The sequence below is a fragment of the Ursus americanus genome, chromosome 2 (assembly GCF_024610735.1).
Source record: "Ursus americanus isolate L20-20 chromosome 2, mUrsAme1.1.p, whole genome shotgun sequence".
NCBI classification, from domain to species: domain Eukaryota; kingdom Metazoa; phylum Chordata; class Mammalia; order Carnivora; family Ursidae; genus Ursus; species Ursus americanus.
This window is the reverse complement of record NC_142128.1, coordinates 26,092,518-26,114,628: the sequence shown is the minus strand read 5'-3', so window position 1 is coordinate 26,114,628 and position 22,111 is coordinate 26,092,518. Positions and strand designations below refer to the sequence as shown.

The 22,111-nt window shown below is 39.3% G+C and overlaps 1 protein-coding gene across 2 annotated transcripts; it reads right to left on the bottom strand.

Moving 5' to 3' along the window:
- Positions 1 to 1,459: 1,459 nt before the first annotated feature.
- GDE1 (glycerophosphodiester phosphodiesterase 1) lies at positions 1,460 to 20,598 on the bottom strand. 2 transcript variants are annotated; one of them, XM_045770903.2, is made up of 6 exons: positions 20,172 to 20,598; positions 11,836 to 12,011; positions 8,421 to 8,526; positions 5,892 to 5,984; positions 3,343 to 3,554; positions 1,460 to 2,090 (listed from the first exon to the last, which is right to left on the bottom strand). In XM_045770903.2, the coding sequence occupies exons 1-6, from the start codon at positions 20,430 to 20,432 to the stop codon at positions 1,943 to 1,945; spliced, it is 996 nt and encodes a 331-aa protein (XP_045626859.1). In that variant the 5' UTR covers positions 20,433 to 20,598; the 3' UTR covers positions 1,460 to 1,942. The 2 variants fall into 2 exon arrangements, with proteins under 2 accessions (XP_045626859.1, XP_045626860.1); XM_045770904.2 differs by having other exon boundaries at positions 11,836 to 12,007; positions 20,172 to 20,313.
- Between the last annotated feature and the right edge of the window lie 1,513 nt (positions 20,599 to 22,111).

The following is a 22,111-nucleotide window of genomic DNA, read 5'->3' as shown; positions in this document are numbered from 1 at the left end:
GTCAAGGGCAAAATGGATTTGGGACAAAGGTCAAGAAACAGAACTCCTGACTCTTAAGAGGTCTTCCCACAACAGAAGGGCTGTTAACTCTGTACTGCCCCAAGAGAATCCCTTGTTGGTTGCTGTGCAGTCCGCTTGCCAAAGCGGGGATTCAGTCTGCAGAAGTGTTTGGTCTTTGTGCTCCCCTCCTCCTCTTGCCATTCTAGTCACGGTATGATAGAGAAGTACGCTGTTTAGATATTCACTCCATTCATTGAATCTTTGTCCCGTTAACTCTTAGGTTCAAGAAAATTTCTTTGTAAATGTTGATGGAAAACGTCCCAAGCCCCATCTATCACGCCTTTGCCAACACCAACTATAGCAAAACTCAGCCTGCGCTTCTGCCATCTATAGAGCTGTGTGGACTGGCGGTCTGGCTGCTCCAAGTGTGAGGCTGGTGACCCACTGGGGCTCAGGAGGGAAGTCATGACTAAGCTGAGGGCCTGTGGTCAAGGCTACAGATGGGGCTGAAATGTGGGAGCAGGGACAGCTACAGGAGACAGATGGCTTTGCAATTTTTTGAAGACTCGAATTTCAGTTTTTTTTTTTTTTTAAGAGAATGCACATGCAAGCAGGTAAGCGCAGAGGGAGAGAAAGAATCTTAAGCAGGCTACGAGACCAGCACAGAGCCCAATGTGGGGCTCGATCTCAGCACCCTGAGATCATGACCTGAGCTGAAATCAAGAGTCGGACGCTTAACTGACTGAGCCACCCAGGCACCCCAACTCAATTTCATTTTAGATATTGCTACTTAAGTTCACAGTAAGACCCCTGGAAGCTTATGTGGAAAAGAGCACAGAGCTGGGAATGAAGGGCTTTACATTATAAAGGCAGACAGGGCAAGTGGTTAAGAGCAAGGGCTCTGGAGTTAGACTGGCTTGGATTTGAATCTCAGTTGCACCAAGGACTCTCAGACCTTGGATAAGTGACTTTAAGTTTGCAGTGCCTTGGTTTCCTCATTCATAAAAAGAGAATAATACCTCTGGAAGGTTTTCTGGGGTTTGAGATGATGCATGTTCAAACACTGAAGTTCCCGGCAAACAGTAGGAAATTTCAGTTTTATGAGATCAGGCTTTCTGCTGTGTCACCAGCTGTGTCATTTCTGAAGACCTTTTCCTTCCACAGGTTTTGGTTTTCTCATTTGTAAAAGGAGGATAAGCCTAAATGTTCTTGGATGTTTCTTGCAGTTCCATTGCCATCTGTGGTGGAGTTGCCCCAACGAGCGTAACCCTGCCCCCTAGTGGTTTGCAGTTATTTCAAGATACCATAAACAATCCCTTGCACTGGTATCAAGATTTACCTACCATTTTCATTCCTCACCAGGGGCTGTTGCCTCTGGTCCCTGGATTGCAGAGAGCAGCCTCCCTAAATTCCTTATGTCTCAGGACATGATGCTTGGTACACAGTTTTCCCTTAGTGCTCCTTTTAATGATTTTATTAGTATGGTCACAAGTTTGATGTCTACAGTACATTGATAACGTAGCTGAATACAAATATTTTAAACAAGTAAATTACATAAGTGAGTCAAGTTTTAAAATGTCAACTTTGAATGATCATGCATTTCCCATGCGTTTGCATCTGCATCCCCGAAATGCACAATTCAATCTGTGCTTATCCTCACTGGGTCTCGGTGTATGCCTCAGCTAGGTTGGGGCAGGAGCTGTTGTGCCTTTTTGCAGACCCAGATTTTCAAGAGCAACAGTGTTGAACTCAGGCATTCCATGGAGCAAGGAAAGCAAAACCAGGTTTTGCTCTGGTTCAGGTAAAAATGCAAATACCGACTATTGCTTGTGTGAGCCACCTGATCCCCCAGGGCTTGGGCTAGCACAAAGGGTATTTTGATATCCCTGCATGAGGCCAGCAGGCAGTTTCTGTCCCCACGTTTCCTCCCTGGGGGAAAATTCTAGAACTGAGATGCACAGTCTTCCAACATGCTGTCAGTGATATAGCTGGAACCAAGATGGGATTCGTAGTAACTCTTTTCATCAAAGGTATTAACAGTCCAAGCAACAACCTGAATGCCTTTGGCTGACCACTTCTTCAAGTAGTCCCTGGAGAAAGAGGAAAAACCCATCCTGTTATAATAGGGAGCAGTTGTTCCAGGAATCTATAATGGTCACTAAGTATGATATTCGCTGAGTACTAATAGTGCCCCAAAAGAGACTCTTAACTGGGCCTCTGCGTGCAATCAAAGGGAGTGTTCCAAAACCCAGCACCAGAACCTCCTCCACACTGTTCCAGCTTACAACACTTCAGTGACTTGGCTAAACACACCCTCCACCAAAAAAACAAAGTCTTATTAGAAGCCGTACCTGGCTTATACCCACCCCTCTCTTTGGCCTCATCTTATGCTGTACTTCCGCTTTCCTTTCTGTGTGACAGAATATGGATTTTCTTTCAATTCCTTGAAAGAACTAAGCTTCTTCCTGCCATTAACACTTTTGCATGTGTCTCCCCTCTGACTTGGATCTCCACCCTCCCACCCCATTCCTACTCACCCTTCTGATCTTAGCTTAGCTGTCACCTCCTTGGGGATGTTTTCCCTAACTCCCCTGATTCGGTCAAATTACACAGTATATGTACGCTGTTCTCTCTACATAGCATTTAGCTTAGTTGTAATTTTATATTTATTGGATTTTTAATTTGATTAGCAACTATTTCTTCTACATGAGAGCAGACCATGGCTATCTTTGCCATAGCATCTTCAGCTTAATATAATACTTTGCAATACTGTGGGTATACACCAAATATTGACTGACTTGAAAGCACGCATGCCTGAAATAATATGAAACTAACAACTCAGCTAAAATACACAGCTATAGAACTGCCACAATAAAGGTCAGAGACTGCTAGCAGGTTAGGGAATGGAATGTTTTCTCGGAAGCAATGGAGCAAAGCCTCTAGCGTAGAACAGAGCAGGGAGAAGGGTGGGAGGGCAGGCACTCACAGGATGTCTTCACTGTGGCTCTGCCCTGGATTCTATGTTGATTTTCAAAGGGAGCCAATCACAAGGACATGTAATCTCTCTTTCATAGTTTGGCAGGTTTATTTTTTTCTTTTTTTAGGTTTATTTTTTCTTTAAAGTACACTAAAAACTAAGAATATTTGATCAACTTATTTTGGAAACAGGAAATATGCCTGAACTCTTCCTACATAAGAAACTAGTGGCATTCCACCTTAATAAAGGCATGCTGGGCTTTGTGGGTGAAATCCAATCCAAGCTGTCCACTGTTAATCCCTCCCTTCCAAGAAGAGTATTTCAGGAAATGTGTCAGGAGAAGATAAAAAAACCTTCCAACTTACGGGGATACAAAATCCTTCTGTATGAGGAAAGCTGAAATTCCACACAGGTACCACAGGATATTATGCATGCTCCAATCGAGCAGAATGTCCATTACCGCAAACATGGACTGTTTCCAGAGAGCATCATAGCGTGGTTTTCCATCTCCTGTATGGCTAAGGCTCCAAGGTCTATGAGTTAAAGCCGTAACTACATTCTGGTCTGTCTGCCTCATCTGAAAAGGAATTTTGGAAATTAAAATAAGTATCATATCTTAAATCCAATACTTCTTATTTTTCTTTCGATTTAGCCAATGTTACTTACTCATTCTGATGAAGTGGCCGTAATGGTACCCTGGCCCCCATGTCTACTAAACAGACATAAATCTTTTGAGTAAATAACGTAATGGATGTCAAGCATTTAATATACAGTATAAATAAGAACACTTGCTTCACGAAAGCCTTATCTTTAAAATGAGTGAACTATAATCTCAGGGTCAAAGTTTCATAATGTCATAAGAACAAACTTTCAATTGGCTATCGATTTAAACTTTGGCAGAGATATGTAACTAGAACTCAGTGAAGATGGAACCATGGTCATTTCCAGATGGGCTGGTTAGCTTTTGATCCTTTCTAGAGAAAAATGGCTGAGAAAGGCTTTGGGGGGAAGGGTGTTGAGGAAGTGGGGTGAGAAGGAAGTGAGAAGAAGAGAGCAGAGAGAGAAGTAGGGGCAAGGGTTGGGGAAGGACAAAGAGAAACAGGAAGATGTAGATGTTTCACTCTGTGCTCCTCTGGACAATGCAGCAAACATTCTGAAGGCCTCTGTGGTCAAGTAAGATTAGGAAACACTGATCCAAATGTCTGAAAGACCCATGACCCTATTCACCTCAATGACAGTTTATATGTGGATAGGTTCCACCCTTACTGTAAAATTTTAAATGCATACTCCGTGGGTCACTGTTGAAGAATGCTACAGAACCAACACTATCTTGGAAACTGGTAAGTAAAGGACAAGATTAGCATTTACTTGCCGAATGCATAACTAAACACTAAATGACAGTTTCTTTCTTTTTTATTTTTAAGTAGGCTCCATGCCCAATGTGGGGCTTGAACTCACAACCAGCCAGGTGCCCTGAAATGAGTTTCTTTTTATAGAATTATTCTAGCTAATACATGAAGAAATGATAGAATTAAAATATTAAAGATTTTGCAACTCCTAGTAAATTGAGAGCTGGCCACTGATATCGATAGCAGCTGCAAACAACAACACAACAGAAGAGTTAATCAGATGTTATGTGCCTCCTGATGAAAAAATACCCTCACCTATGAGATTATCTTGCCAAGAATAATTGAACCTCCACTAATCAAGCCTTTTACTCTCACTACCAATTTACAGGAAATATATACAGGAGAAGAATGTGTTAAATTGTATCATGACATAAGAAGCAAAATCTGGACTTGGGTAAACTCTACAAAACAACCTGGTTTCTTCAATAAATACATCACAAGGGGGAAAAAGGAGAACTTATAGGTTCTAAGATTTTAAGTTATAGTATGTAGTCTTTATTTGGGTCCTGATTCAAATTAACAATTATGAAAAACAAAAACCCGTTTATATTTCTGAGACAAACATTTATATATTGACTAGAAATTTCATGATCTTAAGGACTTACTAATAGTTTTAGATGGGATAATGACTATTGTGGCTGTAGTTTTAAAAAAGGGAATCACTTTTTAAAGACACTTAATATAATTTTTATGGATGAAATGACGTCTGGAATTTACTTCAAAATAACACTGGGGTAGATGAATGGGGGTATGGATGAAACAAGCTGGATCACAGTTAAATGGGGGCTCATTTTACTACCATCAACTTTTGTGCATATTTTAAATTCTCCATCATTAAGAGTTATTTTTTTAAAAGGTGTATTCTGTTACTTAGTGAGATGAAGAGCTACATAATTCTTTGTTCTGAGAATGTTTACTAAAATAATCTGAATGAGTCTGTAAACAATATATAAGGAGCTTAAAGAGGAATCATAGTATTTTAAAATGGGGTATGAGTTCATTCTCCTTTCTGAATTTCTCTTGTTAAAAGAGGAATTTCATTCTTTTTTTATTATTATGTTTGGTTAGCCACTGTATAATATATCATTAGTTTTTGACGTAGTGTTCAATGATTCATTAGTTACACATAACACCCAGTGCTAATCACTACACGTGTCCTCCTTAATACCCATCACCCCCCCTCCCTCCACCCGTCTCCCCTCTGAAACCCTCAGTTTGTTTCCTGGGGTCCATAGTCTCTCATGGTTCGTCTCCCTCTCTGATTTCTCCGCCTTCAGATTTCCCTCCCTTCCCCTATGGTCCTCTGTGCTAAATTGCTTATGTTCCACATACGAGTGAAACCATATGATAATTGTCTTTCTCTGCTTGACTTACTTCAAAAGAGGAATTTCTTAACTGAAATTCAGTTCCATTTAACAGGCATCTATCTCATGCTTACTTGGCCCATTTCTGTTATCACCATCAACTAACACAGTATTATGTACAATACAAATCCTGAATTTTACCTTATAGATAACTTCTGGCAAGAAAGAGCAGACGATACTATTATTGTATAGTTGAGGAAACTCCTTATATATTTTCTTTAGAGCATCAGTAGCCTGCAAAGCACAGAGATTCATGTATTTAAATGTAATAGTCCCAGCCAATAACTATTACATACTAAGTACAACCCTACTGAATAAATCAGAACTTTACTAATATATGGGGATGTTGAAAGGAGTATTGGTAGATTCCACTATCCATTGGGATCCTTCTTCAAATCACATCTACGGCAGATGGGGGGGCAGTGACAGGCTCATCCCTTTTGTCAGGCTTTTTGGAAAGCATGGCAGGCAGCAGGCCAGCTGAAGCTGGAAGCAAAATTTTAAACCTTTTCCTTATAAACCAGTTTAGCCACTAGGAAAAGTCCTTTTATACCCAAAACTCTATCATCCTCTGCCTTTCCTGGCAGAAGCATGAGCCAACCAGACTGGGAACTACTAAGGGTAGATGTTCTCAGTCCAGGGGTCTGACAGGAAATGGCAATCACCACCAACATGGAGGCAAAAACAATGGGATAAGGGAGGAACTGGAAAGAGCTTCCCAAGGTGAACAGAAGTTTCTTTTTGTAGTAGTCCAGTTAAATGAATGAATGAAGAAATGACTGAACTAAAATACTGACATTTTGTAACCTCTAGTGAATTAACAGATTTGGCCATTGAGCATCAATAGCAGCTAACAACAGAGGTGACTAGGCATTAGGTAGAAGTAATGTAACTATATCATAATTCTTGAAATATCACTAAATTTTGGAAAGTCACACATACCTATAACCAAATGTAAGAAACAAAACGCATTCCAAAAAAGAAAAAAGAACATAGAAATTAGTCATGTCCTGTTCCCCCTTCACTAATGTGACAGTGTGAGCTACAGAGCCAAAGTTGTTTACTCGCTGTTTGAATTAACATATGCCTTGTATCTGACCCTTCACCTACATTACTTATTTAATTCTTATAATAACCCTATGTGGTCATTTTTTAAATTATTCCCATCCCCCCCTCCCCCCCGTGAGGAAACTGAAGCGTATCAAGGTGAGGTTACATTGTAGCAAGTGACAGAGTTTAATCACAGTCTGTTGGACTCCAAAGCCCATGATCTTGGCTCCTGTGCTCTACTAGCTCCGATTTGCTACACTTGGTCCTTTACACTACCATTCTGGTAAATTAGATCACTATGTTCTAATGTTGCCCACACTATCTGTGAGCACCCAACCAGAAAGCTCAAATAGCTGGATTAAAAAAATTATTTTTCTTCTTTTTCCCCCCTTTATTCTATAAGCATGAAGGTCAGTACACCGTGGGTGAAATGTAGGACCTATCAGGGATCCCAATGTGGGCAGTATCATCAACAAAACCTGAGGTGCTCATTAACAATACAAGTTCCTTGACCAACTACCCTAAACATTTTCAGAGTTCCTTCTCTATGTGATATGGCCCAGGAATTCATATTTTTAATAGGTATTCCTGACGATTCTGATGCAGACCGGCTGGAAAACCTAGATATATACAACTATACATCAGAATACCAGAATGTACCAGAATAATAAATGAGCCAGAGCACCATTCTCCTTTCTTCAAAAATGAGTTTCCTGTGCTAAAGTTAGAATATATACTTAGGCTCTTATTTCAGGTTTTAACAACTAGTTTCAACTATATCCCAGGATGAATAGAAAAAAAAATTGACACCAGAATCCCCCACCAGTAGATGGCCATTATTGATTATAACTTGCAAGGGGGAAAATACCTGCAAGTTGTCCAAATGCAGAAAAAAAGTATTTGTACTTGAAAAGTTGGTTATAAGGGAATAACTGTAATCTAAACCATAATTCCCCACTGATTTCCATTGCAATAATAGGTTTTTATGAATAAAAGTATATATTCTAAAATTTAAGCAAAATTTTATTTAAGAATGTCATACATATTTGAAAAAATTATAGTAATTTTACCATAAAAGTATAACTACTCAAATCATAGAATAACAAAACTATACATAAGGGATAGAAGTCATACAGGAAGGATAACTCTGAGTAAAAGATAAATGTCCTATTAGCTATCACAAACTTTATGTCTGGGAGGTCTCTTTAAATTCAGTCCATAGTTGTCCATCTAAAACCATTAACTTATCAGCCAGATGCAACTGGTCTTGTATCGAACTCCTGAATTCTTTCTTATGAGGTCAGTTGAAGTGCCTCTTTATGGTTTATTTAATATCTTTTGTAAATGCTATTTATCCAAGTAAGAAAAACCCAAGTCTGTTTTGTATTAGTTGTAGAACATCAGAAGTTGTTCAAAGGTTCCATCAGAGGTTAAGAGTTCCATAATCTACTACTTCCTTAAAGATGTGGATTTTTGCATTGTAAACTTCTAATAAGCAAATACAATTTGTAAAAATAATTTAAGAAGAATAAGTAGCAAAATCTATGGTTGATTTTGGAAATGACTAGGAATTAAATAAGATGTCTTTCAAAAAAGTGAAGTCTATGGTATAAACTGTACCATATTTGCATGGCCCTTGACATCAAAGAAGATTGTGAGGTTATAGCTTAGGCACTCTGCAACGGCTTCTCTCAGGGTAGGGATCTTTTCATCAGGGAAATCATTCCTATAAGAGAGGGAAAAGGAATAGTATATTGCAGGAAAAAGGAAAAAGATAAAAGTTTAGTGAAATAGACATTTGACAAATGTCCCCCAACCAACAGGAAAGAGTGTTTTCCCTAACTTCCTTTCTTTAACCATAACAAAGTCTAAGGATAATTTACTTTATGTCCTTGAATCCGATCACAGATATCCTTGACCAAAGAACAGCAACAACAACAAAAATCACTTAATTGTTAGGAAATCACTAGATTTATAATAAATAGGAACTCTGCTCACCAAAGAGCAGAGTATAATGCCACTTCTGGAGAAATTGAGACTTAAATTTAAGACCATAATTGCCCTAATAGAACCTTATGCAGGAGAAATTTCTAGGAATACATATATCTCTTCACTGTGTTTTTGTGCATTTAAGCGCAACTGTTCAAAATAAATGTCTATACATAATTTTCTGATAAAGAAAAGGAAAGTTAAGTGCCCGATATATAAGAAATCAGCTTTTCTCACATAATAAAATTTCATTCTATATGATTTAACTTATGCTTATTCAACTATATAATTTCAAGTGTAATATCTTGGTTTAAAAAAAAGGATAAAGATAATTTAAATAGTACAGGCAATTCTGCCAGCCATTCTATTCAATGCCTATTCCTTGGGAGTGAGAGATGAGACATGACTTTGCTATTCCCTTGGCCAGTCTTAGTTTCTATGCCCCCCACTCAGGATGAGCATCTTACCACACTGAGGATAATTCTAGAGAAAATACCAATTTTTCCTACAACATGGTCCATAAACATAAGCCAATGACTTCACCTGGTGTTCAAACAAAGAAAATGCAATGAGTTCCAATTGGAGGACAAAGACTGGCTATGTTAAAGACATTAAGATGGTATACTGACACCAATATTGCACTTTTTTTTTTTTTTTTGGAACTGAGAGGTGTTTGATTAGTTCTTCATGTCTATTTTTCAATAACGATTAGAAGTAGTAAAACAAAACAAAACAAAACAAAACAAAAAGAAACCACCACCACCACCACCACCAACTATGTAGAATGATGTAGTGTAACACAGTAACGGGTAACAGTTACCCAGAGAATATTTCTCATTTAATTTTCCTTCTCTGTCTAGAGGTTTTTTTATGTGTTTAAATTTTTTCACATACTCCTTTTTTAAAAACACACTAGAGTATAAGCAAAAGTGAATTTTTTTAGGCATATTAATGAGGGAATGAATAGTTTTTTATACATGCTCTGTTGTAGGTCCACTAAATGGAAGTACTAAAACAAATTAAGGTATTACTTAATGTGTGTAGTAACACGTTCAAGCCTGTTAATATACAGAAGTCAATTAGCGAATCAAGACTTACAGCAATGCCTTAAAGGTAAATATAAAACTTCTGTGGAAGTTTCCCCCAACTCAAAGCATTCAACTTCTTTAACTAGGAAACTTTATAAAATTACGGAATATGATCATGAAGAATTTAGCAAAGCGAGTGGTCTTTTTTACTAAACTTACTGGCCTACATCTAGCCCCTTGTAATTTTAGACATTGAATATAACCCAGATTTTGAATTTTATTTAAGGGTAGCAGCTTACATGATAGACTCCAACATTTTCAAAGAGTGGTTTCTCTTCTCCATGGATTTCCAGAATCATTACAGGTAATTTTTGTTGAGTCTGGCTTTTATCAAGTTTGTTTATCTTTTCAAAGAATCAGCTCTTAGTTTCACTGATCTTTTCTATTGTTTTTTTTTAGTCCCCAGTTCATTTATTTCTGCTCTGATCTTTATTATTTCCTTCCTTTTACTCACCTTGGGCTTTGTTCTTTTCCTAGTTCTTTGGGTGTAAGGTTTTATTGCTTGAGATTTTGCCTATTTCTTGAGGTAGGCCTGTATTGCTATAAATTCCCTCTTAGAACTGCTTTCGTTGTGTCCCAAAGATTTTGGACTATTGTATTCTCATCTGTCTCCATATATTTTTTTTATTTCTTCTTTGATTTCTTTGTTGACTCATTGGTTCTTTAGTAGCATGTCATTTAGCCTCCATGTGTTCGTGTTTTTTTCCAGCTTTTTCTTGTGATTGATTGCTAGTTTTGTACCTTTGTGGTCAGAAAAGATGCATGATTTCAGTCTTCTTAAATTTCTTGAGACTTGTTTTGTGGACTAACTTGTGATCTATCCTGGAGAATATTCCTTGTGCACTTGGAAGAATATATACTCTGTTGTTTTTGGATGTTATGTTCTGTAGATATCTGTCATGTCCATCTGATCTAATGTGTCGTTCAAAGACAGTTTCATTATTGATTTTCTGCCTGGATGATCTATCTATAATATCATGTATTCTAAAGCATTTCATGGGTGACGATGATCCTGAGCATTTTTTGCTTTAATTTTTGACTTTGAAGCTGACCTCTTAGTTGCAATCCCACTGTAATATTAAAACCAGCCTTTCCTTTGCAGATAGCAGAAAAATCAAACGTCTGATGATTGCAAAGAACAATTCCAACAGCCTGCACTCAGAACTTTCAAGTGTTACCAATACTCTTTCTAGATTAAAGTACAATTTCCTTTGGTTGACTTTTCTTTCAGATTCTAGGAAAATAAGGTCTGAGTGACCTTTTAGGGAAGACTATAACATAACCACTAGGTCGAATACTTAATACTCAAAGAGTATCGATCATTGTCCAGAGAACTGATACAACATAAGTATAGTGAGCACACATTTTTCAGTATTACAAAGAAGAAGAGAGGGATTTAGATAACCACATTCCGAAGTATATTACCCAGCATACTCATTTCAACGTGTTTAGAGCTGTTTATGGTGGGAATGGTGTGGGTTCTGTACTCATACATGTTTGAGAAACATTAAATTAAAGGTAATGATTGATGTGGACTGTTTATCCCTACAGGGAACATATAGAGTATAGTGCTTGATCTTAGTTGATCATTGAACCCTTTTCTTGTGGAATATCTTATAGGACTAATTCTGAGATATAGATATACCTATAAATCACTTATATATAAAATTTATATGGTAATACAAAGTAATTGTCTAATGTTACTAATGTTAGTGAATAGACAGTATATTATCTTGAGAATAATTCCCAGGCCAAATCTGGCCGCAGTGGGAAAAGATGAGAAACATCCATACCATATTTCTGTCATTCCTGGCACCCTGCTCATTACTTGGGAAACCTGTATATAGTTCAAAACAAAACACAACAAAACAATTCTCCTGGAGCAGAAGATGCCAGTGTCTTTCTGTGATCCCCAATAGAAGCTGAAAGGTACATTTAAATGACAATGAACCACTTACCTTAACCTGTGATTTGCTGCAGGATTAAGCTTCCTAATTTGTTCAAATGTCAAATCACACAATCGACCAGTGCCATCAGTCGTCCTGTCAACTGTGTTATCGTGCATTAAGACAGGAATCCCGTCAGAAGTAAACTCAATGTCCAACTCCACACCTGTTGCTCCATTCTTAGCTGCCTTAACAAAAACATCAACAATATTAATGGCAAGTGGCCACAGATGTCACTTTACGATCTACATGCTCAAGATGACCAACGATGCTAGCTAAGTAGATAGCGTCTGTTACCAATTCCTTCTCCTTCCTGTAGCAAACAGCAACCCACCGGGTTTCTACTTTTCCTGATAACCTTACTTCAACTTGCACACTTAAGGATTCCTCAAACACTGTAAATTCCCCAGTCTTGGGCACACAGGTGGCTCAGTTGGTTAAGCGTCTGCCTTCAGCTCAGGTCATGATCCCAGGGTCCTGGGATCAGTGGGGAGTCTGCTTCTCCCTCTACCCTTCCCCCCTGCTCGTGATCTCTCTCACTCTCTCTGTCTCTCTCAAATAAATAAATAAAATCTTAAAAAAAATTAAATTCCCCACTCTTCCCATTCTCATAATAGATGGGGAGATTTCTGGAACTTAAGTTTTCTCTGGTTGCTTTAACTCTATGGGCCATTAATAGCTTACAATTACAAATATTTAGACAAAGTCCACATTTTACCTACACACTGTTTGGTACAGCATCTCTGATGATTCTCCTGTGTTTGTTGATTAGCTGTACATTGCACTACTTTGGCATAAACAAGAGGAGTCAGGTTTTTGTTGGTTTAACTCCACCCTCTGTAACAGAACACCAAACCTGGTTCTAGGGGACACTACATTTTGTTTATGTAAGCGGCACTGGCTGTTGGCCAACAAGCTGGTAAACACGATAAGGTATACTGGCATTTATCTAAAGACAGAACTTGAGCATGGTCCTCTGAGACACACTACCCAATATTTGCTTCCTTGGCTTGTCATAATGAAGACATGAAATGCTCATTATGATCAACATTTTAAATTAAAAAAATTTTTAATTATGCAAACACATACAGCAGTATATAGCAAAAAAGACTTAACAGATGTTACCATTTTGCCACAATTGTTTCAATCTCTTGCTGCCCTAAAACTTAATATGGTTATTTATTGAGCCTTTTCTATATAGTTAGTCACTATTCTAAATGCTTTACATATATTAGCTCATTTGATTCCCACCACCCTTAGGTATATTAAGATTCTCATTTTCAGATGAGGAAACAGAAATTAAGAAACTTGCTCTGGGTTGTACAAACTATGATGTGGTAGAGGCTACACTCTTTAGCACTATATGTTTACTGCTGACACTACAGATATAGGGAAATCTCTCCCCCTTCCTCTCCATCTTAAAGTTGATGTGCATCATTCCTGTGTCATTCCCTTATAGGTCTTTATATATTTGCTACACACTTACGTACCCAAGTACCTGGAAACAACATACAGCTCTGTACTAGTGCACAGCAGGCGTTCAGTAATTGTTAGCCATTGTTATTTGTTGTGTTGTTTTTAACACATTTTTAATTTTAATACAGTTGAATTTCTCAATCATGTCCTTTATGGGCATGGATTATTCTCCTTTATTTTAAACCCTTTCCTACCCCCATTTATAAAGATACAATACAACTCTATTTTCTTCTAAGCTTCAAAATTTGATTTTCATATTATGACCAAGACTTCTTCCTCTAAAAACCCCGAATCTATCACTCACTGGCTGTATCACCTAGTCTCTTATCATACTCTAGGCTCAATTTCATCATTTTTAAGATGATACTTCTTGGGGCATCTGGGTGGCTCAGTTGGTTAAGCGACCGACTCTGACCGACTGCTGATTTCAGCTCAGGTCATGACCTCAGGGTCGTGGGATTGAGGTCTGTCAGGCTCCAGTCTGCTTGAGATTCTTCCTCTCTCTCTACCCTTCCCCCTACTTGAGCACACACACATGCTTTCTCTCTCTCAAAAAAACCTTAAAAAAAAAAAAGGTGATACTTCTCTAGTCTTAAGAGATGGAAGGATTTAGAAATAATGCAGATCATTTCATTTAGAAATAATGCAAATGTAAATTACCAAGCGTGGTGCCTGGCTTAAAGTTGGCGATCAACATAAGCTATTATGATTCAAAAAAAAACCCCATCTCAATGAAAAAGTCATTACAATAGTGCTCACATCTTACACTGGTTAAAAGGTGTATCTTTTCATAAGATTAAAAGGTATCTTTTCTAAGTTAAAGACAGAATCACGCACTGGCAAATTAACATGGGTTGTATCATTTAAGACATAAAACAAGAACACATTTTCAGTATTCACACCGCATTCTCTCTCACTGTAACACAAATGTTATCCTTATTCCTTGAGGCCAGCACTATAATTAGTTCAATTATATTTGTATTCATTAGGGCCATCTCTATTAGGTTACAACACAAAAAATAACAGTGGTAAGACACTGAATTTTAGCAAGACTACTAGCTACTGAGTTCATTTATTTGTCTTTTCTGAGTAGTTTATTAAGGCCCCAAGCAAAAGCTTTATAAAAGAATCACCATATTAGAGCTTCTCAGACCAGATCTTCTAATGACTGCATTCAACTTTCTTTACCAATACTTTTATGTTATTCCAGTTATAGAGGCAAAAAGATAAACCCCTGTTTTTTTTCAACCCCTGTTTTAAATTCACATATTAGTATACAACTCATCTTTTCATTTAGAGAAATTCCTTATAATAGTATTTTCTTCTAAACATACAAATTTCACATAAACTGGTTTACAATAATACTGTAATTTTATTAAAATTTTATTTAAAATGAAAAAAATTATTTAAAAATATACTAATAGTTTAGTAATAGAAAAGCACAGTGTAGTATCAATGCTTGCCTTGGGGCAGAGGTGTGAGTGGGGGGTTAACTCCAAAGGGCACAAAGGAACTTTCTGGGGTGATGGAAATGGATTAAGGTGGTGGTTACCAAGGTATATATATATTTATCAAAACTCATCAAACTGTAGACTGAAAATGCACATTATACTTTGATAAAGTTGCTTTAAAAAGTATATACTCTAACAAATTCATTTTATTTATATGGCTTTTTAAATGTTTCACTGAAAAGTATCTTCAATATCCATCCCTATACTATAACTTTACACACAGAAAGAACTTAATTTGTGTTTACTGACAATGAAGAAACCATAGATTCCACTGTTAGAACACAGAATGGCACCCTGTTTTTTGGTAGAGATTTTTCAATCTGACAAAGTTCAGAATTACATCTTTCTTCCTTTAGCTTTGAGACTATTCACATGCCATGTAGAGTGTACAATTCAATGGTTTTTTAAAAATTAAATTCACAGATTTGTGTAATCACCACCATAATCAATTTTAGAACATTATCATCACCCCAAAAAGAAACCTTGTGTCCGTTAGCAGTCAGTCCCCATTCCTGGAAACTACTAATCTACTTCCATCTCTGTATTTGCTCATTTTGGACATTTTATTTAATAGATTTATATAATATGCAATCTTCTGTGACTGGCTTTTTTTTTCACTTAGCATGTTTCTAAGGTTCATTCATGTTGTCACATGTATCAGGACTTCATTCCTTTTTCTTGCTGAATACTATTCCATTGTATGCATACCTCACGTTACTTATCCATTCATCAGCTGATGGATTTTTCTGTTGTTCCCACTCTTGGATATTAATAATGCTATGAACATTTCTGTACAAGTTTTTGCATGATGTATGTTTTCAAATCTTTTAGATATATGTACATATCTAGGAGTGTTATTGCTGGATCGAATGGTAACTCTGTGTTTAGCCTTTTAAGGAACTGCCAGACTGTTTTTCCCACCAGCAGTGTATGAAAGTTCCAATTACTCCACATCCTTGTTAATACTTGTTATTGTCTTTCTGTTTACAGCCACCCTAATGGGAATTTCATTGTGGGTTTGATTTCCATTTCCCTTATGACTGATAATGTTGAGTATCTTTTCTCATGCGTTTATTGGCTGTTAGTCCATCACAATCCTTCCAACAAATACTTACCGAGTACCTACTAGATATCGGGCACTGTTCTAAGCAGTGAGGAGAGAGTGGTGAACAAGAAAAGAAAAGGATCATGGATCTTATATTTCAGTAGGGAGAAAGAGATTACAAACATGTTACACGTAAATTATGATAGTGATAAATGTTTTGAAAAAGAAAATAGACAGTAATGTGAAGGTTAAGGCCAGTGGGGGTCACTAGACAAGGTAGTCAAAAAAGGCCTCTAAGAATATGAAATGTTTTGAGCTGAGACCTTAATGATCAAACCATATGAAGATCCAGGGGAAGAGTTTCCCAAGCAGAAGAAAGACCAAGTATAATACGAAAACCACAATGTAGGACAGTGTTGATTATTGATTGTCTACACAAATCTATTCCCCTTCTTTCTTCCCGCTGGTAGAGACCTGTTCTTGCCCCATTGTTCACCTTTCTCTTGTGTTCAGAGTAAGTGAACCATTTCCACTACCTCTGTGGGTATGTGATGGAGACTTCTGGGAAAGGCATATGGAAGAGGGATTGAGACTGGATGTGTAAGAATGTAATGCCCGGGGCTGCAATGGCCACCAGGCAACTACAAGAGGGCTAGTAAATATGCGGCAGGTGGCAGAGCAGAAAGAGCAACAGAACCTGAGTCCTCCATGATTATAAATTGAACAGCTAAATAAACCATCCTGGGGGCGCCTGGGTGGCTCAGTAGGTTAAGCGTCTGCCTTTGGCTCAGGTCAGGCTCAGGTCATGATCCTGGGGTCCTGGGATCAAGCCCTGCATCAGGCTCCCTGCTCAGCAGGGAGTCTGCATTTCCCTCTGCCTGCCACTTTCCCTGCTTGTGCTCTCAGTCAAATAAATAATAAAATCTAAAAACAAAACAAAACCCCCAAAAAACCATCCTGGAAGTCACCTCTCCCCATATTCTTGTTATATGAGATATTAAGTCCCCTTATTGTTTGAGATATTTGTGGTTTTTTTTTTTTTTTTTTCAGATTTTATTTATTTATTAGAGAGAGACAGAGAGAGGCACAAGCCGGGGGAGAGGGAGAAGCAGGCTCCCCACTAAGCAGGGAGCCCAATGGGGGCTCGATTCCAGGACCCTGGGATCATGACCTGAGCCAAAGGCAGATGCTTAATGGACTGAGCCACCCTGGGACCCCATATTGTTTGAGATATTTAAAGTATAAGTCTCTATTACATGAAGACAAAAGCATCCTAACAAGCACCCAGGGTGGCTGGAACAGCAGCAGGGGCTTTGAGAAGGGTATAAAATAGGTGTTTGGATTTTATTTAGTTCCAATAGAGAACCACTAGAGGATTTTAAATAAGGGCAGTATATAATCTGATTTATACTTTTAAAGCTGCACTCTGGCTCCTGGTTGGAGAATGGACTGTGGGTATAATTTAATTCCTCTGTCACTGTCATGTATCTGTTTTTGGAATCTATCCATTTCACCTCTCTCAAGTTTTTCCTTCTGTTTCTATTTCATAATCTATTGGAAACTCTACCATTCTCAGAATGTCTTTCCTCATTGTTTACATTGTAAAATGTATAAGAATATGAATTATGAGCTGCAAACACACAAAGGGAGCAAGAACAGGGCAAAAAACACATTTTGTTAGAAATAAACTACTTTTCCTTTTGAAGTCAGGAGGGAGGACACGACTTTGCAGTCTGTATTCTGTTATAGCTAAAAAGTTCATCCATAATGACCTTATATTGGAACAAGCAGAATTATCATATTTCATTTCCTCTTCAGACCAGGAACTTGGCACAATGTTTATCATTATTACATATATTAAAGACATGCACAACCTAAACATACAAGACATGAATGGAAATTAGATTTAATTCCCTTGCAACACAACAGGATATGAAACATTATATATGTATGTGTATTTCACGTACATACTTCCTCATTTAATATGATTCATATTCAGTCAGTCATGTTCCTGGCCAAACCACCACATCATTGATAAATACTTAGGAATGGCTTCTGTGTTCAGTTAACACTGAGTTATATTTTAAGGCAACTTACATAAACATAAGTTGAAATGGAAGTCAATGACAACTATGTACTTTCCCCGTATAATATAGTTATCTTTCTTTTCATGACAATTCTCCTGTGTAGCTACATTACTTCACCTGACCTATCTGAATTTAAGTTAGAATGTAAAATACATTCTTCAATATCTTTATATTTCTATTTATTTATCTATTGAGATTTTACTTTCAGGTAATCTCTACACCCATCGTGAGGCTTGAACTCACAACCCTGATAACGAGAGTCGCATGCTCTTCTAGTTGAGCCAGACAGGCGGCCCTCCCCTTGGTTTATTGTGATAGAAGGGAGACAGAGCAGCTTTTCTAGCTTTCTATTTGAAAATAAATATAAAGATAGTGGGGCGTCTCGCTGGCTCAGTTGGTAGAGCATGTTACTGTTGATCTCAGCGTTGTGAGTTCAAGTTCCACGATGGGTGTAAAGATTACTAAAAAATTAAACTTAAAACAAAAACAAAAACATCACAAAGAACCAAGGGGAAAGAAGCTAAAGTCTAATCTGGGAGTGCCTGGATGGCTCAGTCTGTTAAGCATCTGAGTTCAGCTCAGGTCACGATCTCAGGGTCCTGGGATAGAGCTCCACGTTGGGCTCCACACTCAGCGGGGAATCTGCTTCTCTCTCTCCCTCTCCCTCTGCCCCTCTCCTGGGCCGTGTGTGCTCACTCTCTCTCTCAAATAAACAAATAAAATCTTAAAAAAAAAAAAAAAGAGAGAAGTCTACTTGGTTTACAAACAGAGTCAGCTGTCCTCCACAAATTAACGGCTCCCTTCCTTCGTCAGACTTGAATTTTTTTACCTTTATACAGAGATGATTTTAAAAATGAAGCCACTTTTAGATTACTGACCTAAAGAGCTTACATTTGTGGAGGTCTTATCATGGGCCAAGCACTTTCTGCGGACTACCTCACGAATCACAATCTATTAGGTGGATACCAATATCATTCCGATTTTACAGATAAGGAAACTGAGGTCAGGGTGGGGCTAGAGTGAAGCTAGGGTACCTTGCTTCCCTGTCTTCTCTACTCAGGACTCTGACTGGGACACAGAGAGCTTAAGTAACTTGCTCATTATGTAATACCGTCTGTCTCTAGCTGGACAGTGAGTCCAAGTTTTTACATCCTGGAACACAGTCTTACAAAGAGCCCTTTGGGGCTTGGAACCCTGAATTCTAGGAGCTGCGTGTATTTGAGTCAGTTTTCCTACCCATTCAATGTTAAAATAGCGTCTCAAAGAAACGTGAGGATCACATGTATTTCCACAGATGCAAAAGTGCCTACTGAAAATCTCTCATACTGTGCAAACTATCATTATTATGAAGTCAGGAGACTGCCAGGAGCTAGGAGGGAGCAAGAGTCTTAGGAGAGCCTTGTGAAAAAGAGAGGCAGAAATTGATCAGGAGTCCAGCTGCCAGGGTTGTCTGGCATGAAGTGTGTGTTTGGAGAATAAGGTGATAAGAAGATGACTTGGATAATTTGTAGGACAAGCAAAGGCAGCTTCTGTGAATGTGATCCGTTTACTATAAACTCAACTACTGAGAGAGACTGTACTTAAACTTGGCTGGCTACATTTCCTACTTCATTCGCCATCTTTGTTCTGTTCCTTGAAGTCAGACAACATAGTAGCTATTCTGTGACCCGAACATTCCAATATCATTTCCACCTCTGGACTTTTGCACTTGCTGTTCTCTTTTCCTGGAACACCTTTTTCCCAGATCCAAGGCTGGCTCCTTCTCATAATCCCAGTTTCAGTTCAAGTCATGTCTTGCGAGGGGTTTTCTCTTACTATTCTATCTAAAATAGTGTAAGTCCTTCTCCCACTCATTCCTTATCCCGTTACCCTATTTCTTCATTACACTTTTCGCTCTCTTAAAGTATCCCATTTATGTGTTTACTTGTTTAAGGCCCATTTCCCACATTCCAATGCACGCTCTATGAAAGCAGGCACCCCTTCTGTCTTGTTTATGGCTGTATCCTCAGTGCCTGGCATATAGCAAATATGTAGGTATTTGCTGTGTTCTGTAAGTTAAGTTGGGAGATTTCTGACTTCAGAGGGATCGAGGGCCGCTTGTATATTTTCCTTCTGGACGACTGGGGAACTGGGAAGGCTATCATGAGAATACTGGAGAACCTTCGGAAGGTCAAGCAGAAGTCCAACCTCCCAAGGGGTGCGGAGGTGCGCAAGGCTTGGGGGACTCACCTGCCGAATGGCCGCCAGCGTGTTCTCGGGCGCGTCGTGGCTGCCGCCGCGGTGGGCGATGGCGGAAACGCGGTCCCGGGGCTTGAGCACCTGCAGGGCCCTGCGGGAGGGTACAGGCTCAAAGCTGAAGAGGCGCAGCAAGAGGTAGAGGCTGCCGGTGAAGAGGCAGGCATTGAAGGGACTACGCGTTACCAGCAGCAGCAGCAGCAGCAGGAAGGAGAAGGGGCCCAGGAGGCCCCCCTGTTCCTCCCACAGCCACATGCCGGCGCCCGCACCGGCACGGACGGGAGTCCCGGACCTGCCGGGCTCCCCGGACAAGAGAGGGAGAAGCGAGGGCGAAAGCCCAAAACACTCGCCGCAGAGGGAACCCTCTTAGGGGACCAGCGCCGCACAATGGCGGCGCCGGCCGCATCCGGAGAGGGAGCCAGCCGTCCAGCCAATCAGGGCGGGGGATCTCCAGAGCTCGGGGGCGGAGCCGCTGCCATGGCAACGGAGGTGGGCCCAGGCCCTAGGCTCACGTTCCAAAATAGCTTCGGTTTATTCTGGAGTCAGGACTTCAACTAAGGTTTTCAGACTCCAGGGCGGGTGGAATACAAGAGCCGTCACACGGTTATATGGCTGGAAGGGATCTTAGTGACTCTTCATTCGGCCTTTGAGGAAACTGCCCAGGGAGCCTTGCAGGGGCAGGATGTTTAGACTGCTTATTTATTCAATTCAAGGTGTGCAAACAGCAATCCAGGCGCTTAAGATACATGAGTGTGCAGGACTAACAGGTCTCTGCTCTCCTGGGGTTTACATTCTCTTGGGCGGAAATAATAGTGCTTTGGAGTACAGCTCACGTTTGTAGAGCGCTTACCATGTTCCAGGTTCTGTGCTAGCAAATGCTTTATGCGTTATCTCATTTATTCTCACAACAGTCTTACTGGGTAAGTATTATCTAGGGAGACTGAATTCAGCCAACTTTAGAAGGATTTTTCGTAATCTGAGGGAATGAAAGAGCATAACAAAGGAGGCACAATCAAATTATAAAGCTGGAAGGGATTTTAATGATTCCCTCATTTTATGAGGAAACTGAAGCCAAGAGCCTTAAGTGAATTGAGCAATTAATGACAGTCAAGACTGACATCAAGCCATCCCAGTTTTAAACCAGTGGCCCTTGCACTCCCCCAACTATCCTTACTTTTCCTTCTCCTAAGGGCTAATAGTGAGCTTTTTGTACCAGGCACTGTGCAAGAAATTTATCTCAATTGTTCTTCATAACCACCCTTGTGATAGTCACTCTTTTTTTTTTTTTTTTGTGATCGGCACTTTTAAAGCTCATTTCCTATGTGCAAAAATAGGCACGGGAAGGACTTTTAGCAAGGAAGGCAGAAGGTTAAATCTAGTTAGGAAATGGGAAGGGGCAACTACGTATTTTGGAAAACTAGTAATATGTTCAGATAGGAAACTTTGGTAAAACATTCGGGGTTTTTTGAGCCATCTTGAACCTGTTACCTTTCTTTCTTGGACGTGTTTTCCCACTGATTTGCAAAAGGGTAGGAATGTCTTGAGGCTTAGAGTTGATGTCTAGGATTCAGCAATTTTTTTATTTACGGAGAAAAAAATTTGGTGATCGTTGTATGTTTTCCAACGACCACAAAAATAGAGATTATCTCTTTACAGATAAGTAAAAAGTAGCAATTTCAAGAAATACGTCAGGGGGCTTCAGACCTGAAGAGCGTTCACATTGTAGTAAATTATAATTTTAGAGGCGCTGGATTGTAGTGAAGACTACGTTTCCCAGTGTGCATCGCGTTTCCCACAAGTAGTATGCCAGGGCGCAAGTTACCCGGCCAGGGCAACAACCCGGGCGCGCAATGCATCTCGGGGATTGTAGTTTTCGGAGGTCCAACCGTTCCAACGGCCCCGGAAGCAACGACCGGAAGTGCCGCCCGAAGAGG

What these genes read in the sequence shown, in the direction of transcription:
- GDE1 (XM_045770903.2), bottom strand. Translation starts at nt 20,432, where the DNA reads ATGTGGCTGTGGGAGGAACAGGGGGGCCTCCTGGGCCCCTTCTCCTTC. An exon ending in CGCTGGCGGCCATTCGGCAG is followed by an intron (nt 12,012 to 20,171) that starts GTGAGTCCCCCA and finishes GTTTTTGTTAAG; the next exon opens with GCAGCTAAGAATGGAGCAAC. An exon ending in CAGAAGGATTTTGTATCCCC is followed by an intron (nt 2,091 to 3,342) that starts GTAAGTTGGAAG and finishes CTCTTTCTCCAG; the next exon opens with GGACTACTTGAAGAAGTGGT.